The sequence below is a fragment of the Pipistrellus kuhlii genome, unplaced genomic scaffold (assembly GCF_014108245.1).
Source record: "Pipistrellus kuhlii isolate mPipKuh1 unplaced genomic scaffold, mPipKuh1.p scaffold_m20_p_12, whole genome shotgun sequence".
NCBI classification, from domain to species: domain Eukaryota; kingdom Metazoa; phylum Chordata; class Mammalia; order Chiroptera; family Vespertilionidae; genus Pipistrellus; species Pipistrellus kuhlii.
Window position 1 is genome coordinate 30,648,038 of NW_023425427.1, and position 25,751 is coordinate 30,673,788.

General features: G+C 47.7%; 1 protein-coding gene across 6 annotated transcripts in view; it reads left to right on the top strand.

Moving 5' to 3' along the window:
• APBA1 (amyloid beta precursor protein binding family A member 1) overlaps positions 1-25,751 on the top strand; it is a 190,445-nt gene that overhangs the window by 126,756 nt on the left and 37,938 nt on the right. For 5 of the 6 annotated variants that reach the window (XM_045580136.1, XM_036433844.2, XM_045580135.1 and 2 more), the window contains exon 2: positions 590-1,918. In XM_045580136.1, the coding sequence (XP_045436092.1) occupies positions 662-1,918 (1,257 nt within the window). In that variant the 5' untranslated portion in view covers positions 590-661. The remainder of the gene's footprint in view (positions 1-589; positions 1,919-25,751) is intronic. The other variant, XM_045580137.1, reaches the window with a different exon arrangement.

Below are 25,751 nucleotides of genomic sequence, written 5' to 3' on the forward strand. Positions count from 1 at the left end.
GGGAGTGGCCGCCGGGAATAGCAGGAGGAGAGCCCACGGTGGTGGACGGCCTCCCTCAGATGGGCTGCCTGTTTGCACTGATAGCCATGGCTTCAAAACATTGAGATTTTTTCCCCCCCTTTGACATTTATTTAAAGAATCGTTTCTAAGGTTACTTAGGATCCTAGGTTATAGAGGTTTAGCAGATAGATAGAAAAATGTGTCAGTCGGCCCATTCAAGTTAGCAGCACTCCTCATTCATCTGCATCAGAAATGGCACCTGAAGAGTTAGCCTCCTGGAGAACAAAGGCGCAGGAAGGAGGCCCTCGGTCGCAGGGGTGGGGGAGGGAGAGCGAGCAGCCAGGAAGCAATTAAACAAGTGGATATGTAATTAGAAATTACGGGAAACCCAGAAAACGAAGTAGGTGCTGTCAGAATGAGCTTACATCTGCAATCTTTTTTTTTCTTCTTCTTCTTCTTTTTTTTTTTTAATTAACCCAGATTCGGAAGGGATCGATTGCAGCTGTGTTTCTGGCCACCTTGGTGCTCCGCTAAGGACTTACAGCCCTCACCCCTTAACGCCCCCTCCTTTCCCCTCTTGTCTCTCCAGGCGGGCGAAGCACCATGAGCGCGCAGTGAGTCGGCCCAGCCTCTCTCGCAGCCTTCCCCGACGACGCCCACCATGAACCCCTTGGAGGGGGCCGCGGAGGAGGTGGAGGTGACCGACGAGGCGGCAGGCGGGGAGGTGAACGAGTCGGTGGAGGCCGACCTGGAGCGCCCGGAGGTGGAGGAAGAGCAGCAGCCGCAGCAGCCGCAGCGGCGGCACCATGTGGGCCGGCCCCCGCGCGCGCTCGCCGCCGTCGAGGACCCCCGCACCCAGCCCGGGGGACCTCCTCCTCCTCCTCCGGAGGAAGAGGAGCGCGGGGAGTGCCTGGCGCGCTCGGCCAGCACGGAGAGCGGCTTCCACAACCACACGGACACGGCCGAGGGCGACGTGATCGCAGCGGCCCGCGATGGCGAAGGCGATGGCGATGGCGGCGGCGATGGTGACCCGGAGCGCACGCCGGACCCCGAGGACGAGAGCGCCTACGCCGTGCAGTACCGGCCCGAGGCCGAGGAGTACACGGAGCAGGCGGAGGCCGAGCACGCCGAGGCCACGCACCGCCTGGCGCTGCTGCCCAACCACCTGCACTTCCACTCGCGGGAGCACGAGGAGGCGGTGAGCGCGGCCTACTCGGGCTACGTGTACGCGCACCGGCTGTTCCACCGCGGCGGCGGCGGCGAGGACGAGCCCTACGCCGAGCCCTATGCAGACTATGGCGGCCTGCAGGAGCACGTGTACGAGGAGATCGGGGACGCGCCCGAGCTGGACGCGCGCGACGACGCGGAGGCCGCTGCGTACCGCCAGGAGGCTCTGGGCGCGCGGCTGCACCACTACGACGAGCGCTCGGACGGCGAGTCCGACAGCCCCGAGAAGGAGGCCGAGTTCGCCCCTTACCCGCGCATGGACAGCTACGAGCAGGAGGAGGACATCGACCAGATCGTGGCCGAGGTCAAGCAGAGCATGAGCTCGCAGAGCCTCGACAAGGCGGCCGAGGACATGCCGGAGGCCGAGCAGGACCTGGAGCGCGCCTCCACCCCCGGCGGCGGCCACCCCGACAGCCCCGGGCCGCCGGCCCCGCCTGGGCAGCAGCAGCAGCAGCAGCGGGCGGCGGCGGGCACCGTGGTGGTGGGCGAGGCCGTGCAGCGGTACAGTAAGGAGAAGAGGGATGCCATCTCGCTGGCCATCAAGGACATCAAGGAGGCCATCGAGGAGGTGAAAACCAGGACCATCCGTTCGCCTTACACCCCCGACGAGCCCAAAGAGCCCATCTGGGTCATGCGCCAGGACATTAGTCCCACCAGAGACTGCGATGACCAGAGGCCGGGGGATGGAGATGTAAGTACGCGCAGCCGCGGGAGGAGACGAGTGTGGCCGTGTTTGTCATTGGGGGAATGACTGGGGAATAAATAGTCTGTGGAGATGCTAAAATGTGTCCACTGTAAGCCTCAAAACAGTTTGCACTTAAATGAGCGCCAGGGAAACACAGGTGGTTGGGAGTTCAAGTGTTAGATGAGCTTATCAGATCTGAGAGGGATTGCTGGGAACCAGTGGTTCTCAGCCTGCTCCTGGAAGGAACCCTGGTTCAGAAATGGATTTCTAGGCACACCGGCCCCCACTCACGCCCTCCCCGGCCTTCTTTCTCATTCAGAGGTTTGGGGTGGGGTCTGAACATTTGTCCTCCTGGTTGAATGAGGAAAGCCTTTACTGGGAAGGTGTATTGCAAATGGGAGAAAGGTACTATTGTAAAGGGGGCGTGGGAGGTAGAACTAGCAATAGGGTAATCTCTGACTGGGAGCTCTGCAGGAGACCCTAGGGTTTGGAAAAAAGGGAGTTTATTTTATTGGGAAGAGTAATCAATGCTGGAAAGGATGGGTATGAGGAAGTGGGCAGAAAGCATGGCAGATAAGAAAATGGTTTAACCTGAGAGGTTGTTGTTGAGGGGTTGTTGACTAGCCAGCGTTCAAGGACCTGGAGAAAGGAGGGAAGCTTAATCAAAGACTGGTTTACAGGCATCTTGTTCTGATGAATCCAGAGTTCAGCTGATCTTCTGTCAGGTAAAGAGTGGGAGTGTGGAGGTCTGTGTCTGACTTTGTCACAGGTACCAGCAAACAGGGAGGCACCTGCGAGTGAGTCTTAACTAAGTCATAGGAGGAGTTCTTCGTACTAAGCTGTTTCCAAAACACTTTGGTGGGGACCCCTATCTTTTGCTGTTCACAGGGCTCAGGTGAAGTTCGACGTGGTCACTAACTAGTTCCCAGGTGAGGCTGATCCGCTGGTCCCAGAACCACAGTTTGGGAACCACTGATTGAAAACAACCTCGGGCAGGTTTGGCACAGAGAGTGCGGCCTCCTCAGAGGAAAGATTTTGGAGGCCGTTCCTGCCAGGAGTTTTCACCCACCAGTTCCTCACTGTGGCTTTCAGCAAGTGCTCAAATTAAGGCACCAGGGTGTCCTTCTCACCTCACAGAAGACTTGCTTTTGGTTTTAAACCGAATTATGCTTCTTTGTGAAGAGCTACCAAAAGCTATTGCTGTCCATGTTGACATTTTACTTTCCATTTTTTGAAATAACCTAAGAAATTTGATAACGTGGCAAGCTTGGGTGTCACAATCTATTCAAAATAAACCAAGAAGACTAACTTTTGCCCCACTCCCTAGCTATAAAGATCCCCTTTCTGCTCCGACACTCACTTTCCATTCTCCTGAACATTTTTTAAGCAATTTCATTTAAAATGGGAGCTTGGAGTAAAAAGAAGGGTCAGGAGGTTAAATTCAATTTCATTTAGTTCTTCATGTTATGAGTGCGCTAGGCTGTTTCTCAGGATACCTTTTGGAGTGAGAAACCATTATTGGAAGCTGTTCATTTTACTTATACGGAAAGGGCTGTGCAGGTCAGAGAGGTATGGTTCGCTATGCCACCTCTTTCAGTAACAGTCAACACTTGCTGTCCGCTGATTAAGTCTCCTGCGCCTTTAAGGGAAGGCTGGGAATCTGTAGGAAAAGATCTTCGTGCTCACCCCACAGCAAGGGGGCAGCATTGCGTCAGCTAGTTCCATGATGTCCTGTATCTCTCTACCATTTTCCAGACTTCACATCCGAAAGGTTCAAAACAGGGGTGCTGACATGTATTTGACCTCCAGCATATCCAGGTTCCTCTTGGCTAGGAGAGAGGGACTGCAGCAAGCATTTTGCAGATGAAGTGGAAACGGAGCAGGTTTTCAAAAGTAGGGAGCTGGCAAGAAGCTGGGTTCTACCTTCTTTTAGAAACTCGGGAAGAGCTGCAGGAGCGTTAAGTCCAGATACTGGCCTCCTCCTTCAGCTCTCCCACATGCACCAGCTCCTGAAAATGACCAGCAAAATCGTGTTGTCCCTGCAGCCTCATGATGAGCCCTCAGCACACAGCCTGCACTCGGGCAGGGCCGGGGCTGTCTTCCTTGTGTTCATCTCTACTAAGACTAGAGGCCCGATGCAAGGAGCTAGGCCCCAGCCGCTGTGGTGGCCCCTCTGCCTCAGCTCCTAATGCTTCGGCTTCGCCCAGAAGGCCGTCCAGAAGGATGTCCTTCATCTGATCTAATTAGCATGTTATACTTTTATTATGGTAGATAACCACTTAATCCTCTCCTTCATTCCAAAGGTAGAATTAATTATAGAATATCAGGTGATGCTTTAGAAACCCATATTGTCAGAAATTAGGCTTGATGTTAAGAAGTTGGTAAGGCTTACTGGGTTATGAGTAGTTAATACCAAGCAAACCCCAAAACCCGAGCCTTAAAATATCCCACCAGTCAGTTGTAAGCCACTTAAATTTGTGTATTGTGCTTCATCTGTCATGTTTTTTTTTTTTTTTATGGGAAATACCTTCATTTGCTATTTCTTTGATGATATTATTTGTGTAGATATATACACATCCTGTTGATTTCTCTTCAGCATTAAGAAATATTTACTGCAATGGTAAAATATGTACACAGATAATAATTTAATTTAAAAAAAAGAAAGAAAGAAATATTTACTGCATACTCATTCCAGGTAGAAAATGGGGGGCACTATTAAAAGCAGTGTGGTCTGACGTCTGTCCAGGAGGTACTTGTTAAATCACTGCCTTTCCCTTCCAAACCAGATTACCTAAGTGGAGCCCAGTGAGCTGGGATTTGGGGTTTTTGCTTGTTTTCTGACTTGGTATTATATCGTTTTGTAAATTCTCCCTGCGGTTCTTAAGCATATAAAAGATTAAGAATCATTTACTTAAATTTCAAGAAAAGTATTCTCTGGGCAGTTTCCCCATATAATAGCGGTGGGTTTGAGACTTGACTACCTTTCATTAGCACGGGTGCGGTTTTAACAGAAAGGGCCGCCCTGCTGTGGTTATGGACAGCAGACCTGGGGAAGTGGCCCTGCAATTCTTATTCCAAAAGCAGTGCCTTCTCCAATTGGCATGACCAGAAGCTACTGAAGCCCATGGAAAAACACCTGTATTACCATTTGTCAGAGATAACTGCTGATAGCTCAAGCTGCGTTTAACGGGACTTTTAATTCCCTAGGAACTTGAGCATTTTCCTCTTCACTTGGCACAAGCTGGCATGTGCTTGCCGATGACCTGTACAGATGCAAAGAGAGGACTGCTCATTAGTGAGAACTTACTGAACACATAGGAGATGCTCCGCACTGAGGGAGAATAATTGTTTGCTGAAAATTTAAAAAATACGTATTAATCCTTTGCTTCTGGTAAAGACTTTCTCTGTTCCAGCTATGTGTTTGAAAACTGCATCCCAACGCCCTTCTTGAAAAATGTCATTAATGAATGCCCAGTTCTGAAAAGTTCCACCGCCTAGCCATCTCTTTCTAGGCAACAAAGGAGAGAACAGAGTCCTGGTAGGATCAGAGAGATGGGGGGTAGCAGTGCACAGTACTAATTGGATGGTGTTGGATACTTTGGTGTGTTTTGCAGCTTGAAATCGTGTTTAATTCCGATCCCTCTTAAAGCTACACTAAAATGGTAGTAAAATAATAAAAATATGTAAAACCACAAGCACCATGAGGCAGAGGAAACAGCAGCAGCTGAGAACAACAAAATTTGGGAACATTGGTGCTCCCCAGTATTTCCAGTTGTCCTCTTCTGCGGAGCACAGGGAGGACTGTACCATCCTTCCTTTTTTATTATTTTTTTATTAAGGTATTATATGTGTACATTTGTTCCCTAGATGTTAGGCCTGGCCCATGAAATAGGAGCAGTGAGCAGAGCTCTACCCTTGAAGCCTCAGGTCACAAGACTCAGAGCCTCTATCAGCCTGGGTCCTGAGTGACCCTGACGAGCTGGGATCCCTGCTGACCCTGCGAATGGGCAGTGTGAGAGAGGAGTCAACGTGGGGGAGGGGTGAGAGGGGGAAGGTTAGTGGTTTGTTACCAGAGCAGAGCCTGATCCATCCTGAGACATAACGGATAGGTTTCTGTTTCCTCTGCTGAGTGGCTGTAGGGATTTTGCTATGGACTCTAAGAAAGGCTTGGGAATTCAAGACACCAGACACCTCAGATGGCAGGAGTATGGCTGGGAAAACAGCTGTGTTTGAAAGTCTGTCATTAGGAGAGGTTAGATCCCTTGTCCAGCTCATGTGGGCAGGTTACCTCTCCTCCTCCTGTCCACAGAAGATGGGAGGCACTGTGAGGGGAAAGTGAGTCAGAGAAGCACCGCAAGTGGGGTCACTAGTCGAAGCTGAAAATGGATGAAGAGCCTTAAAGAACACACGCCTGCTGAGCTGCGAGACTCAGACTGCCTCAGAGTTCTTAGCTGTCAAGCTTAGAACCCACGCGGCCCCACAGTCCAGCAGCAGACGAGAATACTCCTCTCTGAGGAAACAGACCCAGGAGAATATACCTACAGACACTCATGTTTGGGGGTTCCCACACATAGCACCTGGCCCCCTACCAGATCACCCCACAATGAAGGTTCCTGCGTGTGCTTTTTTTTTTGGACACACAGTGAAATAGACATGGACATCCAAGGATCACCAGACATTCGAAGAACATCTCTAACATGAAAGACAAAAGATACAGAAAAAGCAAATGAAGAAAGGAACTTGGAGAAATAAAGGCAGTGCTCAGAGCAGAAGAAAACTATACTAGTAAAACACTTATCAATGTCTTCAGAAAGGAAAGATAATGATTATCTAAATTAGATTGCCTTTTTCTAAAATAAAATTTTAACTAAAATATATGACAGCAGAAATTTAAAATTAACTTTAAAAAATCTTTTAGTAGGAAGGGTAGAAGATAAAATAGAGGAAATCTTCAAGAAAGAACAATTAGGGCAAAAGGAATGAAAGTAGTAGGAACATCTATACTAATAAAAGGGTAATATGCAAATTGGTCAGGATGCCCTCACAATAATGACTGAATAGCAGGCTGTGTTGATCAACCAGACTGGTGGGGGAGAGGGGGAGAGGAGAGGGACAGTGAGGGGTGACCAGGCCGGCAGGGGAAGCAGTTGGGGGTGACCAAACTGGCAGGAGAGGCAGTTAGGGGAGATCAGGCAGGCAAGTGAGCAGTTAGGAGCCAGTGGTCCTATATTGTGAGAGGGATGTCCAACTGACGGTTTAGGTCCTGTCCCAGGGATTGGACCTAAACTGTCAGTTGAACATCCCCCAAGGGGTCCTGGATTGGGTACAGGCTGGGCTGAAGAAACCCCCCACCCTGTGCACGAATTTTGTGCACTGGGCCTCTCTAGTAGATAAATAAAATTGAGACATTATGAAAGATTATTTCCTAGAACCAAATGACATGAGATTTCCCCAATTAAAAGGTTCCACTGGGTACCTAGAACAATGAAATAAAAAGACCCACAGACATTTCAGAAAACTGTGGAAAGAGAAGATCCTGCAAGCTTTCAGGAAAGTAAAAGCAGGTTTACAAATGATCAGGAATCACAATGGTGTTGGACTTCTCAAAAAACTGGGAGACCTACATGCAGTCTAATTTCCAATTAAGTGTGAGGGTGGAAAAAAGATGTTTTCAGATATGTCTCAGAAAATGTCCCTCCCTACACCCTTTCTCAGGAAGCTACTAGGCAATTGTTCCCTCCAAATGAGAGCGCAAATCAAGGCAGAAGATGCAAGATCTGAGAAATGGGATCCAACATGGGAAATAGACAAAGGGACTTCCTGGGGTGATGAGGTCAGAGATCCCACATGACCGCTGAAAGGCAGGTCAAGGCAGCAGCCCATCCAGTGTGGCCCAGAGCTCAGGGGGCTCCATGGAGGTTTCCTGAAAGGATGGAAATGAAAGATTTCCTAATATGATTATACTGAGGGGGACCTTAGATAGTTTTAGAGAGTTTGGCATGAATTATTGATTAATAAACAGAGAACTGAAGGAATGGAAAAACAATTCAGTTCGTTTTCTCACTAAAAACAATTGTTATACAGGCAAGAAATGTAATAAAAGAAGGCACGTGTCTCCACAGGGAAGAGCATATACATAGTCTTCAGAGTACAAACACTGAATATTGACTAACCAAAAATTGTAATATTGAGAGGGTAAGGAAAGATGCATTAGAAATGCGGTAAATCCTAGTCTTTTATAGTAGAAGCCAAGTCTAAGATGGAAAAAATCGAGGTGAGTCAGTGTAAACACAATGTTTATGAGTATCATACATAGTAAATACTGGAAGAAATGCTAAAAGACTAAGGTGGAAAGAAATAGGGAAAAGGACCTCCATGTTTGCCTTAAACTAGACAGTATTATTTGACTTTTAAAACTATATTCATGTACTAGAGACCTGATGCTTGGATTTGTGCACCAGTGGGGCCGCTTGGGAGGGGAGGGGGTGCTGCAGGATGGGCTGAAACTGGCCCTCTGACATCCCCCAAGGGATTCCTGATTGCGAGAGGGCACAGGCCAGGCCAAGGGACCCCACCGGTGCAAGATAGGGGTGAGGGAGGGCTCCAAGGCATGTCCCACCTATCTCGCTCAGTCCTGGTTGGTTGGACCCCAGCAGCAAGCTAACTTACCAGTGGGACTGTCTGACCCCTGGTGGTCAGTGCACATCATAGTGAGTGGTTGAGTGGCCTTAGCATATCATTAGCATATTACACTTTGATTGGTTGAACAGCCTACCTGTCAATCAGACACTTGGCATATTTGGCTTTTATAGGATTTCTTTGCCTTAAATTAAAAATATAAAAGAGTTGGGAATCATTATTCAGAGATCACTCATTCAACAGAGGGATCCTTTTATTGTCACTGTCTGTTTTCTTAAAAAAAAAAAAAAAGGCAAACACTTCAGTATATTATATGTGCTCTTTTTAGAAAATGACTGTTTTAGTAGTTGTTATATGGTAAGGTAAATGTTCCGAGTTTTCCATTTTCATTTCATGGCTTACATTCCACACATCAGAGTAAAGAAGCAAAAACTAGGTCAGGGGCTGTGGCTGTTCTACTTAAGGTGACGAACCCTAATTGGAAAGTGGGTTTGCACTTTGACAATGCACAGCCTCATGCTTTTGGGAGCTGTGGGCTTGAAAACGAGCTGGAGTTTGGAAACCACTGAACACAGGTCGGAAAGTATCAGGAAGAATACCGACAACTGCAGAGGTCACATGTGGGTGCATTCACTGCTCCTCAAGTTTGTGATACGCATTTAGGTTCATGGTTTTTACTTTTAAAATGAAATGTTTCGAGATGCTTCTTTGCTGGGGTACATTTAATGGCCCATCCTACAATTTAGGATCAGCAGTGAATTGTCGTATCTCCGCCAATGAAAAGGTATGCTTGATGGAAGAGAATTTCGTTGTAACAAAAACAAAATGAGCCGTTTTCCCATGAACTGCGAGGACCTGATGTGACCAGGGGGTAACTTTTTAAGGATGTAATGATCTTCCTGTGACAACTTCAAAAGGAGAAAGCTTGACCTTGAAATCTCTCTTGGAGAGCAACTAATTCATTGCAATCAGAGAAAACAAGAGGAAGTTGGAGGATGAGTGCTTTTGCTCTCTCTTCCTGGGTATGAAGTATTGACTCCGATTCTTCTAACTCACCTTGACTGTTTCCCCTGTGGGTTCAGCTCCAGGCAGGCCCTTGTTCCCAGGGCTGGGCAGGTGCCTCCCCCACTGACAGCCGGCCATGTTGGATTCAGCAGAGCAGCCTGTCTGATGATCGGCAGGCACAGCAGAAGGCCAGGGCGCAAATTACTCTGTGCTCCGTGGCATGAAAGTACGTGTTGGGAAAGGTTTTTTTTTTAAACCCCCAGGCTCCAATCTTTTTCGCTTCACCTGACTCCACTCCCAAGAGGAATCTTTCTCAACTTGGTAATGGATCGTCTCTCTAGTCAGTGTCTATGTGAAACTGAGCCAAGAACGCGGCAGGGAAGAGAATGGACAATTTCGCCAGAGAGAATCCTGCTATCACTTTCCAGATAGAAATGCAGCCCACAGGGCCGCAGTTCGGGTGTCTGGCATGCTCTCTTAATAAGTTGGGGCTCAAGAAACTTCCCAGGAGTTTTTAGAAGAATTATGTCAGTTCCACCCACTGTGCTCTCGGGACGTTTCCTCTGCTAAGTGCACTGGGGCGACGGGAGGAAGGGAAGGGGCAGGGAGAGGAACGGAGATGTCAGAGATAATTGAATTCCATATGTAGCCCAATTAAATCCCGGGCCTGTGTAGTCCTGGGAAAATCTGAAGTGTGATTTATCCATGTGCGTGATTATCTTCAAAATTAGGAGAAATGCTCCCACTGCAAGTGCCGCTGGCAACATGTTTCTTACTACAAAGAAATGTCGTTCCTCTGTCCGCTTCCTCTGAAATACTGTTCACTGACAAGATTCCTGAGAGAGGGTGTTGTTTTAAAGTCCACCTCACCCTCCCGAAGAGTCCCGCTGGCAGTTTCTCTCTCAGGCTCTTACTACCTGCTGGGCCTGCCTGGCAGATCTCTTGAGTTGACCAGACTCTGCCAGCGGGACACCAGAAACGAACTGAACCAGGCTCAGAATGCATCAAACCAGATTTGAGGCCCACCTGGGCATTTTGACCTCCGTTCCCCAGATGGAATGGCTAAAAGTAGCTGGGTCCTGTGACCTAGTCGCCTTGGCCTGCCAGTCACTGTCTTGGACACATTTCACCGAGCTTTAGAGGGCGTATCATCCTGGGTGTCTAATGCCCTTTGTCTCAGGCAAACTTAAGGAGATTCCCCCGGGAAGTAATTTCCTAGTGTCAATTCCCAGTATGACTAGGCAGATCCCACTGGACTGAGACTGTAGGGCTCCTTTGGCTTGTAAGGATCACACACCCATACTTACTCACTAACCTTGTACTTACAGACTCAAAATATACTTCTGCTTATCCACACTCGCCTCCCTCCATACCACACTCTTACCACCCTGGCTCTCACCTCCAACCAGATCACATTTCCCCATTCAATATAGTCACGGACCCGAAGAGCATTTTTGGAAGTTGGATCTTGACCTCAGAATTTCTGAGGCCCAGTCAGAATTGGTAACCACCAACTTAAACTGTGAGCTACAGTTGAACGCTTGTGCCAAGAAGTGTTCTTTACTATATTATCTACTTGTCTTATATGCATTAGCCTGTTGCCTCTGGAATTCACTGTCAGGCTTTGAAAGCATAGTGTATTAGCCTCCTCTTGTATTCGAGTAAGTCACACAGTGTTGATAGTATGCTATTATATATAAAGATTTGCCCTCCAGTTGACCTGCTGCAGTTACCTTGAGTTGATCACCTGCTTTCTTCCTTGGCTTCAGTTTCCTCGTTGGTAAAATGAGTTATTCGATTTATCTTCCAGGATGACTATGGGAGAAAAGGGTTTTGCAGATATTAACTTCTCTATGGAAATGCGAAATAAGCATCACAAGTTTGATGCATTAGTTGCCAGACTTCCCCAAGTGGATCAGTCCCTAGCTGGAATATAATGTTTTCTTCGCATGTAGGGGTGAGAGTGAGGGGAGAGGTTTAGGACAGTTAGCTCCATTCTGTGTCCACCTGTGGCCTGAAAAGGACTAGACTCCATGCATCCTTATGGTCAAAGCTCACGTCACATGTAGGGTTGGTCAGTGGCAAGCTAAGTTAGGAGGAGTTGGTTGTTAGCACCCCTTCCTCACTGTCTCCAGGCTGGTGTTTGCTTTCTGCTTTCTCTGAAGCTCAGATCCCTCCCAGGCCTTTACTGTCCTGCCAGTCCTGGTTATGTACTCCCAATGACCTGAGCTCGCTGCTTCCCCATTAAGCACTAACATATCATCAGCCTCTGCTTCCAGAGCTGGAAAACTAAACTGCTAATTAGTGATAGTGGCAACATGCATGACCCCCTTTAGATAGCATTTACCTTTTATTGGTGTCTTCAATTTTAAAGCCCAATTGGAGAAAGTACTTTGAGGCAGGAAACCAGTGCAGCACTAACACTTCTTACTCAGAAACCAGCCACTCTCTTACTGAGAAGAAGATATTGTCAGAACTCTGGTAAGTGAGGGCCTGAGTTAACACCTGCCTCACTGAGCATGGGCACTTTTGTGCCCACCTTCTTTAATTTTGAGAAAGGTGATGTGAAGAGGGTGGAGGAACATCCTGGCTTCTTCTGAGCTTTGATTTCCCTGTCCTCTCTCCCCTCCCCTCTGCCCTGAAGTCAGCATCAGCCCACATGGATTTTTTTTCTTCTTACTGTTGCTAAGAAACTATTGACCAAGGTCAAGTGCACATACTAATTCATTAAGGCTTGTTAGCAACATCTTATCCTGTTGACCTTGTGGTTGTGTTGTCAGGCTTACAAGGGCGAGTGAAAAGAACTGCTTTACCGCTGGAGGATTCTGTGCTCCTGAAGGATTCTTGTTAAGCTCTTCTGAATTGAGAAATTTCTTCTTGCAAATCCACACCTCCTCAGGGAGTTCCAGCCGGCCAGTTTTCTTAGGGTCTGGATAGCAAGGGGTGGAGCTGAAATGGGATCTGAAGTCAAGCAGATAGACTTTAGGATGAATTTATATTGTGTTGGGGCCTGCCTTCCCTAAGTGGTTCATTTCCTAGCTGGAATATAATGTTTTATTTGCATGTAGGGGCAAAGGTGAGGGGAGAGGTCCAGGATAGTTAGCTCCATTCTGTGTCCACCTGTGGCCTGAAAAGGACTAGACTCCATGCATCCTTATTGCAGACGGCTCTCTTGGCTTCCTATGGAAGAATAGACATCCCAGGGTTGGCTCTAAAACCAACTTTGTTCTTTTATATGGTTCAGACTCTTTAGATAAAAGTTCGCTGCCCTAACTGGTGTGGCTTAGTAGGTTAAGCATTATCCCATGCACCAAAAGGTTGCGGGTTTGTTTCTCAGTCAGGGCATATGCCCAGGTTGTGGGCTTGATTCCCAGTTGAGGGTGTGCAGGAGACAGCAAATCAATGTTGCACTCTCACATCGATGTTTCTCTCTCCCTCTCCCCCCCTTCTCTAAAAATCAATAAAACTATAAATTAAAAAAGTTGACTGGCAGGCCTTTCAGGTCAGCATCCCAAAAACATAACCTTAGAACCAAAGGATCTGCTCCCAGGACAGCAGCAGTGGGCCCCAGTGTGGTTTACCCAGTAGACCTCAGAAACCGGTAGGACACTCTCCTTAGACAGGTGAATGGTATCAAAGGAATACCATGCTGTTCTCAACCACCCACCATGCAAAGTGCCATAAAGTCATTGGGTTATTATAATTGTTATAGTTGCTCCCTGCCAACACTTTGGGGGTTAATCAAGCACTGCTTACATACAGGACATTGTGAATAAGAAATAGGGTCTGGCCACAAAGCTCTGCTGCTTGTCATTTGTCAGTGAGCCAGAGGGAATTGTGACTACAGCCCCTACTCACAAGCTGAGAGTCTGTCTCACAATTTGTCATCCAACTCATTCAACAAACATTTTCAAGTTCACCTTATAACTCAGGCACTGTGCGGGACACCAGGATGCCGCAGAGACTGAGATTCAGGCTCTGGCTAGCATAGACACAGCCCTGGCTGTGCAGAGCCTGTGATCTACTGTACTTTAGGTGAGCCCTCAGCTAGGCCTCCAAGCTTCCTCTGCTCTTGAGGCTTTCATCGGAAGCCTTATTTGGTGTTTTGGCTATAGCTCTCTACTGCTGGGTAACACATTGCCCAGAACTTGGTGGCCTATAGCAAGCCACATTGATTTTTCTCACAGTTCGTATGGCCCAGAATCTGGCATGGCCTAGCTGGCTCTCTGCTTGTGTTTCTGTCAGAGGCTGCAATCAAGGTGTCACTGGCCTGTGGTCCTCTTACGGCTCTCCTGGGCAAAGACCTGCTCCCAAGCTCATGTGCTTGTTCAGATCCTCATGGGCTGTTGGATTGAGGGTCTCAGTACCCCATGGACTAAGGGCCAGAGGCATCCCTGGTTCTTTGCTCTGTGAGCCCTCTCCCACACGGCAGCTCACTTTAAAAAGTACGCAAGACAAGATGACCATAGTGTCTCAGAGCAAGATGGAAGCCACACTCTTTTGCACAGGGTGTGGCTACCTGGAGGGGTGGGGGTCGTTGGAGACCATCGAGAAGCCTGCCTAAGGGGTTTGGTACCTGTCATTACCTTTTGCCAGCAAAGAGCTGCTGAGCTTAAAACCTGAGGACACAGAAGCTGCTGGCCTTGTTCGCCATTCCCAACTCCAGGCCTGTATTTATTTGTCTGGCTGAGAATGGGCAGATCTGCAGATTCTGACATGACAGAACAAAGCTCAAGTGGTGAAAAAGGGAACAGTAGTGTGCACTAGCACAGAGCTGAGGCAGGTGGCCATGCCAGGGAAAGTTGAGGCTCAGGAGTGCCTGTGGGAATGGGAGAGAGGAGGGGTTGTCCTGAAGGAATAAGCATTCCAGGTGGATTCCTCATAAGGAGATGGATTTTAACTTTATTCTCAAGGGACTGCCAGGGTCAAAAGAATCTGCTGTCAAGACTCATTTGAAAGTTAAGGCGGAGGTTTTCAAAGTAAAGGTGTGCTGACGACCCCCTGACTTTTGGGGATGGGGTGAACTGGGTCACCATGTACATTGCCTTCACCCCCAGCAGCTTCATCTGGGGTCCAGCGCTTCTCTAGTTGACGTGTGTCATGATGCAAAACAAGTCGAGAGGCAGAGTTAAGGGGTCTTGATGGTGCAGAGAGAACAGAAGAGGACAGACCTGAGGGCTGGCTGTCATCCTGGTGCCTTGGTTTCTCCCTCGGGTGTGGCGTGTGGATCCTATTCTTTATGATCCCATCTCAACCATCTCCTTGTGGCAGATGAAGTTTTCCATCCCAGGTGTGATCCATTATTGATGAGGCATGGAGAAGGCAGTGGTGAATAATTAAGCAGGTTTCAGGTGCAGATTGAACATTAAAGGGAAAGAAAGAATAAAAGTAAGAGAGCCAGGGAAGAAAAATCCTGAATTCTATCACACCAATAGGACACTTTCTATAACGTTCCAGACACTTTCTATAACGTTCCAGAAGGCCCTGCAGTCTGTCTAGTGATTTTAATCTTGTGTGTAATTGTAGCTCTCTAGTTAATAACTGGAAAAAAAAATTGCATGCTTTCCACAGCAGCAGTGAAGATTATAGCAGCTTCAGCCTCTCTTGAGTGGCTCATGAATCCAAACCACATTTTAAGTGATAGGGGGCGAAATGGCTTCACCTATGAGCTGGGGAGAAATAAGTGATAGGGATGTTCAGTCTGGGAATCAAGACATTTTTCTACCATTTAAATAATAAATGGAAAGATGAAAGTGTTTTTGAGAAATTCACGCCAAGTACTGTGAATTAGGAAGGAATATCTCCTGCCCTGCTCACCCTTCTTGAATGGGGGCATCACACTGACCTGGATTGTAGTAGGTACAGTCCCTCTGCCAGCAAGAGTGGTCAGAAACAGTAGATCAGGTCAGGAGGGAGGGTGAAGGGTCTGAAGACGCCCTTCCTCCGATCCTGTTTCCCTCTCTGGCCTGCAGAGCTGTCCACAGCACAGGACCCTGTCCACCAGCACTGGCGGGTTGTCCAGCTGTCAGTGGTTCAAGTCCTTTGCTTCTCTTTACCTTATGACCCTATCACAACTCGTTAACTAAACAGGTGGACTCAGAGAGACCTGTCAACATGCTTAAGAGTCTGGTGAGACAGAAGGCAGAATCCATGGATTAGGACAAGTCTCTTGGATGCTCTGGGCCTTTCCTCTTTCATGCATCCACACACTTCCCCATCGACAAGGATCTTTTTTCCTGAAGCAGATTGGCTCTGGGAGAGCTCTCAGTCTGCCTCCTGTCTGCTGCCTTCAGAACCAGCCTGCTCACCTCTGTTGCCATGAGCTCCCTCCAGCCCACCTTCGCCCTTATTTCTTGACCTTCCTCTGGTCGGCTGAGGAACGGCAGATATGGTCCAGCTCTAGAACCCAACTTGGCCTTACTCATTGGTTTGGGTCACACCATGCTTGCCTGGGGGCAGCGGTCTTGTCTGTGTTTGCCACAGCCCGTCTTTGAGACTGCAATGCAAGGATGCTGAAGGCACTCGGCACATAGGAAGAGGCAGTGAGAGGCTACTCCTGGCATCCCATGTCCCCGGAAGCCCAGGCCCTAGGTGGCCACAGTGTTCCCTTAGAATCCCCAGGTGCATTCTAACACATGTTCGGAGAGACGCTTTTTCTCAGCTCCCGCCCCTTCCTTCCACAGGAGCGGGGTGCTTTTTTTTTTTTTTCCGCAAGTCCTATCAACTTCACAAGTTTAAAGTGTGTGAAAGTTTCTGGTAGCACCTTGGAACCTATTTTACTTCCCCCAGAAATAGTAGGTGTCGCTGCCAGAAGGGGTGGGCCAGCCCTTCCAGAGAAAATCAGGTGATGATGCTCGACCAGTAACGCATGCCTGCCCGCACTGCTTGGGCGGGGAGGGGTTCACGTGCGTGGGTCAGACACCCCGGGAGGTGGTCACGGCTCCTGTTACAAGCTGCATTATTGACGGGGGCATCTAACAGCACTGGAAACGATCCACCCGACCGGCACTGAGGTCAGGAGTCGGTCTCAGCTCCCAAGTGGATGCACCGGAGCTGTCCCCGCTGCCTAAAAAGCACCCGTGAAGATGGAGAATTTTTGGATGTACCAGCTTGAGTGTTACGAAGATGAGGTAGGTGGATCCTCAGGCTTCAGAATGATGTTTATCGCTTTGCTTTTTTCCTCCTAGTCCTGAGGATGAAAAATTCTGGATTTCTTTACCAGTTCTCTCTGTTTCTCTCAGTAGTAGCAGTAAATGGACAGAGCAGGAATAGATCAGGAGAGTGGGCAGTGTCCAGGACCGGAGAAACGTAATCAGGTTTGCCTGTTGCCTGGAAGACCCAGATAACCTGCAGAGGGAAAAGGTGTCTGATCACTTGGAAAGATGCCGTGCGTTTGCTTTCCCCGTCAGCGTTGGGTGGTTCCTCTCTGTGTTCTAATAGATGACTGACTTTGGGCGCTGTAGCTCTGTGTTGTGTCTTTTGCTTCCATGAGGCTAATGAAAATGCATGGAGATCAGTGCCTTGCACACTAGGAACTGCTTTGTTAGTAAATGAGGTGTTGGGCATAAGGTACCAGGTACAGTGCCTGGCACACAGAAAGCCCTCCTTGGTTGTCCTTCATTAGCTGGTGATGCGTTATGACAGCACATCGTTTGCATCTCTTAATACACACTAAGTGACGTGGGCCTTTCCTTTGGTCTCAGGTCAGGTGGCCCTGGAATGAACGTGCAGGCAGACCATCAGGAACTGAGTGGGCTTAGAGGGGGAAATGAATAACAGGCTCCCTCATTTGTTCATCCTGAGTTGTGAGGCATTCCAAATAAATGCTGTGAGGCTGTTTCTAAGGGGACAAGACAACCTCTGTTTATAGAATCAGCTTTATCAAATGGTAAGCTACCTCACTTTACAGTGATGGCTCTGGTTCATCGTTAGCTGGCCAGTTTTGTTTGGTTTTGCCTCTGAGAACATGGCTTCAGAAGCCAGGAGCCCCTGCGATGGTTATAAAGTAGACTATTTGTGTGGCACCCCAACAGGGAAAGAACCCTCTATTTGAGGACATTGTTGCAGTACAAGGCTCTCTGTGAGACATGGTGGCCCAGGTCTTAACCTGACAGCCCTTCAATGGGCCTATGGGACATGGGGCTGGGAATGGGACCACTCTCCCTGTAGGAAGGAGAGAATGGAAATAACTAGAACATTTTAACTGACAGTGGCCTCAAAATATTCTGTTGATATTAATTGAATTCATTATGAATGTGTATATAAGACAGTTCATTAGGCCCAGGCCATTATCATTTTAATGACATAATTATGCCCCTAGAATGCCTGTGCTCACAACCTTCAGGAAATACAAATGTGCATTGATAATATAGTTTGAACTGAGGATGAAAAATTATGGATTTCTTCACCAGTTTCAATTCTCAGAAGCACAAACATATCTTGGAACAAGGAAAAACCAATCATATATTTCTAATAATTCTAAGATGGACTAAAGCTAATTTAAAAACAACGTAGATCAGCAAGGAAAACAATGCATATTTAATTGAGAAAAGGGATAAAGCTGGATAACCCAATGCTCACAGTGGAAACACTATATGAAGACACGGGGACTAGAGAAGCCCCGTGTGTCCCCTGAAATGGAAGTTCCCAGAAGGACGAAAGCGTGTGCCATGGGCTGGCCTTGCTGACTCACCTGCCCTGTGTAGAAGGGAATAGAGCCAGAATGGTAGGCAGGGAGGAACTGAACTACAGTCCGTATGAAATGCCACCTTTGAGAACACCTGTTCCGGCTATGTCTGCAGTATGTTACAATCACAGGCGGATGCATGATTTGTAAGCAGGGTCTGCCAAAGGAGGGAGACAGACCACGATCAGGAACCAGTGAAGCGATCCATGCTGTCACCATGGACCAAGAGGGTGCTGTGTTCAGTGAAATAAATCAATCCGAAAAAGAAAATACCACATGACTTCACCTATGTGTGGAATCTAAGGAACAATAAACAAACAAGCAGAGTTCAAACAGACTCATAGATACAGAGAAAGAACTAATGACTGCCAGAGGGGAGAGGGGTTGGGATCTGGGTGAAAGAGGTGAAGGGACTGAGAAGCACAAATTGGGCCCTGGCCAGTATGGCTCGGTTGGTTGGGTGTCATCCTGTGCATTGAAAGGTTGCTGGTTCGATCCCTGGTAGGGGTTGTGCGGGAGGCAGCCTATCAATGTCCACTCTCATATCAATGTTTCCCTCTTTCTCTCCTCTCTTGCTCTGTTTTTAAAAATCAATTCAAAAATCTTAAATAAAAAAAAGCACAAATTGACAAATTGGTAGTTAAAAAATAGTCATTGGTTTCTAAAGTGGAGTACAGGGAACATAATCAATAATGTTGTGATAACCATGTACAGTGCCAGTTGGGGTACTGGACACATCAGGGTGTGGGCCACTATGTAAAGTATATGCTTGTCTAACCACTATGCTGCACACCTGAAACCAATATAAAATTTAAATGAAAATGCATCAATACCTAAAAAATAAAATAAAAGAATGCTGTTATTGAACTTTCACATTAAAAATAAAACCCAGCCAAAACCAGTTTGGCTCAGTGGATAGAGCATCAGCCTGCAGACTGAAAGGTCCCAGGTTCGATTCCGGTCAAGGGCATGTACCTTGTTTGCGGGCACGTACCTTGTTTGCGGGCACATCCCCAGTGGGGTGTGTGCAGGAGGCAGCTGATTGATGTTTCTCTCTCAACGGCTTTTCTAATTCTATCTCTCTCCCTTTCTCTCTGTAAAAAAATCAATAAAATATATTTAAAATAAAATAAAAATAAAAACCAGTGAAGAGAACTCTGAGCTGCATGTGGGTACGAATATTCAGTGAGCAGATAACGGAAACGTGCTCAGAACCTTCTCTGTCCAGAAGCCTGCTCTGTTTCCTTTTCCTGCAGTGCAAAAGGATTGGTGCTGTGCATCCTCCCATGTCTTCAGCACGCTGATTGAACTCCTGTTGCATATTTTATGGGAAATCCTGCATAAAGCACTTGGAGAAGAAAGCACGTACATTATTCATAACCCTTGCCTTTAATGGTGCTTATTACAATATTTGTAATTAAAATATGTTATAAATATTATATTTTTGTAAAATACAAAGGAAAACACGATGTTTCGTAAGAATGGCACAGATAAAAGACAAGCAATTCTCATCGGAGATGGCTTGCTTTCACTTGAGAATTGGGACAACTTCATGAAAGAAGTAACATTTGAAATAGGCTCTTGGAGGTTCCTGGGCCTGTGGAGTTCAAAGGAGTGTAAACGCAGGCATTGAGCGGAAACTCACAGGTGGGTGCAGGGAACAGGAAGTATTAATAGTTTATCCCTTTTCTCAAGTAAATATGCATTGTTTTCCTCACTGATCTAAGTTGTTTTAAATTAATTTTATTCCATCTTAGAATTATTAAAAATATATTATTGGTTTTTCCTTGCTCCAAGATATGTTTGTGCTTCTGAGAATTGAAACTGGTGAAGAAATCCATAATTTTTCATCAGTTCTATTGGCTTGACGATAGACAGTAAAACTAGAGGGGGGAAATGGTCAAGAAACTAAGGTCACACCCTGGAATGTCTTTAGTGCCAAGGTAAAGAGCCTGCGATTTATTCTGTAAGCAAAGCAGAACCACCGTCGTCATTGTTAAATGGAGGAATGACTTGCTCAGAGCTTGTTAAAACTGTGTTTAAGATGAAAGTAATTAGGTACTGAATGTGATGTCCATGGTTGTCAGTGTGGGCTGCTGTAATAAGATACTATAGAGTGGATGGCTTAAACAACAGAAGTTTCTTTCTCACAGTCCTGGTGCCTGAGAGGTCCGAGATCAGGGTCCAGTGTGGTCCCTGGGGGAGGACACTCTTCCTGGTTTGCAGATGGCCATCTTCCTGCTGTGTCCTCACATGGCAGAGAGAGGGGAAGCAAGCTCTCTTGTGTTTCTTCTTTTAAGGGCACTAATCCTATCACGAGAGCCCCACCCTCTTACTCCAGTTACCTCGCAAGGCCCCATCTCTAAACACCATCCCATTGAGGGCTAGGGTTTCAACCTACTAATCTGAAGGGGACACAAACATGCAGTTGATAACACTGGTGAAGCCAGTTCAGAGTTCTTGGTTGCTCAGGTCTCATTTAGTATGTTGGGCCAGTTTGGTGACCTAAAAACAAATAAACAAAAAAAAAAACAAAGCCCCTTATTCAGGTTCTTCATTCCACATAGGTGAAATTACTACAAGTCATGTAGTCCCAGATAGACTTGGTTAAAATGGTGTAATTTTTTAAAGAAGTATTTTCTTCTAGCCTTTATTGGAGTGAAAGTTTTGTCATTAAGTTTCCTTGGAGAAAAGGGACCAACATGTACAGGAACTGGTTCTGTGGAGAATCTTGCATAAAGATTGCAGCCATACACCATGTTATAAGTCAACAGGAGGAAAATGCATAGGCACAGGATTCTCTTTTGTAAATGGGTCACCGTAACAGCATCACTCTCACCACCCATATTCCAGAATGCTGTCTCGAGTGGCAGACAGTGGACATGCCAGCAATTGCCTACAGTCATTGTCCAGTCTTAGCTAGTGATGAGCTGCTCTTACCAATATTCCAGTAAGGGTCTGGGGACTTATAACTTAATTTAGAGTCTTTGTGGTATGATTTTTATAGAGCCTTTTGTGTGCTTTTTAATTTTACCCATGAATAAAATTTTATCAATAATAAGAAAGGAAACAAGAAGATGAGATAAAGAAAACATCCCCATGGGTGAGAGTTTTCCTTGTAAGCATTCTCCCAAAGGGGTAAAATAATTGTTGTAACCATTGGAACCTTAAAACACTTACCGACTATTGGTTGAGGGCTTGGTATGTGCTCAGGCACTGAGCTGATGCCATGTGCATGTTGTCACCAACGATTCCTCCTGTCAGCCCCAGGAGGTGGGTAATAACTGTTTTTCCCAGTTCTCAGCAACCAACGCCTCGATTATCTGTCACTGCTCTGAACCATTCTTCAGCTTTATCAGATTCTGTTTTATATTTATTTTTGCAGTATTTGCACTTCTCTGCAAGAAGTTTGCTGTTTAGGGCAGTATTTTTGGTTTTGCCTTGTAATACCAGATGGTCCCAGCAGTCAACAGAGACCAGCTGACGAAGACATGCACCAGGTAGATGCCAGTGTTTGGGGAGGAGGACTGTGGTGATGGGCACTGACATTGTGAGCAGCTGGCTCTGTGGCAGCTGTTTTTGTGCTCTTGTGACTTCTGCTTTCCTCAAAAACTCAGACAGTGACTGCACGTGTTTCTAGGTTTTTCTCCTCTGCTGGACCAAGAGATCTGGGGCGCAGGCAGGGATCTGAGCTCCCTAGATGCTGTTAGCACTTCTGTGTCAAATAAATGAATGAATGGGCCCTGTAGAACTCATATTTTTTTTGTGTCTTTTGACTAGAATTCCTCCAAAAGGCTTCCAAGCTCTCTGCACGCCTTTCTAGATCACAGCTTTGACCTCAGTCCTGCCTCAGGCCTTCGTCTTCCTGACAAGAACACTGTCCACATGGGAGGAGCCAGCCCCCCCCCTCTCCTTTTGAGATAATTCTCATTATCATCCCATCGACTTTTCCAGATTGCACTCTTCTCTTCAGCAGATGTCCAAGGGTGAATTAGGATTCAGGGAGAGGAAAGCCTCAAAGGGACCACTCCGTCCCTCAATCCTTTATCTCTTCCAACGCAGCAGGAATAGCTGGGGAGTAGTAGATTGTGCTTCTTCAAGCTAATGACGCACCCAGAAAACACCCTCTGGGCAGAGCGGGCTCCAGTCCCTGGCCCCTGCCCTGCTCTGCAGCGCATTTCTCACTTCCCTGCAGAGCTGTGCTCCTGCCTCCCTGTTTCTGTTTCCAGTACCTTCCCACCCTGCTTCTTGAAGACTGCAGTTTTCAGCAATTGGCGGAAACCATTCCCTTTTGCATGAAACACTGCCTGATACACACCCATTCCCTCCTGCAGGATTGCTCCCTCTCAGCCCCATGGACAGATTGCTATCCTAGCATGTGCCACCCCCCTGCCTTCCCGTGTCTGACTCCTCCCATTGTCCTGGAAGGGGTCGAGGAAAGGACCACCCCTGGTTGTTTCCCGCCCCGTGTTAGGAACACAGATAGGATCTGAAATCCTGTGGAAGGAATAAGTGAATAACAGTTACTCGCGTGATGCCCTTCCCCCTCTTAGGATAGCCTGAAAGTTCCTTCAGCTGCTGGTCTCACGCCTACCACCAGTCACAGAGGATTGGGCACCAGGAGGTATTCAGTCAGAATTTAAATGAATAATCACCTTTCCCTTTGGATGCGTTCACACCCTTAGGCTACCTCTGACGGAAGAACTATCCATCTCTCATCCTGGCATAGAAAATCCCAAGTTGTAAGGGAAGGAGCTAAGCTTGGGGAGATCCCAGGGCTGCCCCTGTGAATGTAGACCATGGTTATGGAGAATCCACTGGCACACAATCTGCAGAAGGAAAGCAGCTGAGCTCCAGGAGACCTCCTGTCATTACTCAGAACAGGGAGCTGTTGAGTTGTCTCTGAACACTACCTCCTGGAGTTGTCCATGTGGCATGCTTCTTTGTGAATTGCTGAGCCCACGTTTGCTTCTCACAACTGGCCCCATTTGCCTAAAATTGAATATCGATCACGTAACCCAGAAGGCCTGAGGCTCCCGACAGAGCAATGTGTAGTAACCATGTTTACTTTTGTAGCGTAGTTCAGTGGTTAAAATTATCCTCTAATGCACTCTTTGGTAGGAAAGAGCATTACCCAATTTTTGGTTTTCTCTCCACCTTTGAGAGCAGCGAGGCAGAGGTTGGAGGTAAGGGGCAAAGGGCTTTTCAAGCAGACGTTGGAGCTGCGTTGATACTAGCATCTTTGTTCCGGCTCCACGGAGGCTGTGTCTCTCCGAAGCATCTGTCCACCGTGGCTTTGTCGGCAGTGGGGTGGTGAGCCGTAGGCTGCCCCTCGGTGGGGTCCCCTCTCGTGTCGGGCCCGCTTTCTGCTTCAGAAGAGCTACGCTGGCGTTGAGGTCAGGGTCTTCTCAGGCAAAGAATATTCCTCTCATTCAAAATGGAGAATAACATGCTCTACAGAACAGCAGGGAGGTGCTGTAGCAGGAGAGGGCTTGCCATTGACCATTTACAAAGAAGGAAAGGGTGGTGGCTGATGTGCATTCTGTATCAGCCGGAAATCATGGCAGCGCTGCAGACTACATGGAAATCATTTATTCTGTAAATGTCGGCTGAGTGCCTACTGTTTATGCGACCGAGGCTCGGCGCTTGGATTACAACGGATGAATGAGACAAGACCCCTGGATGGGCGGGCGGGTGGGGAGGCGGGAGGGATGGCGAGGGAAGAGACACACATTACAAACCCCGGTGCATGCCATCAGGAGAGAACACACCATGAACAGAGTGGGACAGTTTCAGCGAGATGAGTGCTTTCAAATTGCTCATGGAACACAGGAGAGCAGGAGGGAGGACTCTCTGGATGGAGGTAATTAACTGCACTTGTAAGTTGGAGTCGTGGATGAGCTCATCTCTGTGCCGTAGGGTGGAGCATTGAGTGTCTGAGGGGTGTGGGTGCCGTGAGAACTTCAGTGAGGGTGCCTTTGTGCCTCTCCTCCAGGTGCTGTGATGGGTGCCCAGCGCTGGTCTTTCAGCCCTGCTGTGGGTTCTGATCTGCTCTCCCCCACCCCAGCGTCCTGTTTGGATGTGCTGTCCACTCACATCACCCTGAGATGATCTAGTGCCACGACGTGGCAGAGAATCCATTTTTAGATTTGCAGCAGAAAACCGTTAACGCTTTAGGAACGATGGGGCTCTCTGGGAGGGTTGCTGTGTTTTTAATGAAGGTGACACCCTGCCTCTCAAACCAAGTCATGAAAGAAAAGCCAGCTGCACCAGCTTTCCCAGGGACCAGACCCTTAAAATCCTTGTGACAGTGGAAAGCGCTTAGGGGGAAATAGAAACACATAAATATCTAAGGAGGCCCTTCAAACCTGAAAAATTGGGGAATTTTAATGGCATTAAATTCTCATGAAGACTTTACTACATAAATTTTGAGTAGGCTAACCAGAGAGCTAACTCAGCAAGTACCCACCAGCTCTCCTGGGCGCCGAGTGAAAAACGCCGTGTTCCTTCTTAAAGGCATGCAAGGCCGTTTCCTCGCACCCCGTGCCTCAGGGCCTGGCGTGCTTTGTGTCTGCTGTTACCCTGGGCTTTACTGCCCAGCTTTCTGCCCATGAACGTCTTGAGATTCAACGACCCTCACCTCCCTGCTCAGAATCAGGAGCACAGGCTCATGGGAAATAAATCCAGGCCTTGTAGCCATAGGCTGGGACCACACAACCTCTCAGTGTGAAGAATTCTGCATTTCACCGCATCTTCTTTCAACCCATGTGGTGCCTCTGTGTTTCCTGTAATTCAGACTTTTGGGAAAAGATCTCGTATTTTTTGTGATTTCCCATACTGCTTGCTCACTGAGGTCCCTCTTTTTAATGTGCCCCCTTCCCTCCTCAGCACCCCTGTTTTTGTATGGAACATTCTCGCTTTTCACACAGCGGTATTTTACTGCCATCTGTGCCTCGGCCTCCCTGGGGGTGCCAGTGCTACCACATCAGATGAGATTCACACAGCCATTGCTTCCTTTTCCCGGGACTTTCCTCCCCTGTCCACATCCCCGTGGTTCCTCGGAGGATAGATCCTCGTGTGGGTTCCCTTTTATGTCCTCCACCAAACATCACCAACGAGCTGTGAAGCAGAGCATTCTTGCTCTCAGAGGACCATCGCTACAGAATCCACAAGCATCTTGTGGCTCACCTGAAGATCCCCTTCTCCCAAGGTTTCAGGAGCGTGCAGAAGGCCCAGGGGCCAGCTAAGGAGGGATTCAGGGCCCGGGTTAGGCCCGTTCCTGCTTGCTTGGTCGTTTACTCAGCATGCATGCATGGAGCACGTGCTGTGTGTCAGGCACTGGCCTGGAGCTTCATGCTTCTGAGGCATTCACACACTGATGGGGGCCGTACTCCCTGACTCTGTTTCCAAGCCTTATTTTACTCATTAAAGATTTTTTACGTTTTTGAATCATTGTCGACATGGAATATTATCTTAGCTTCGGTGTCCAACGTAACGGTGCAACATTTG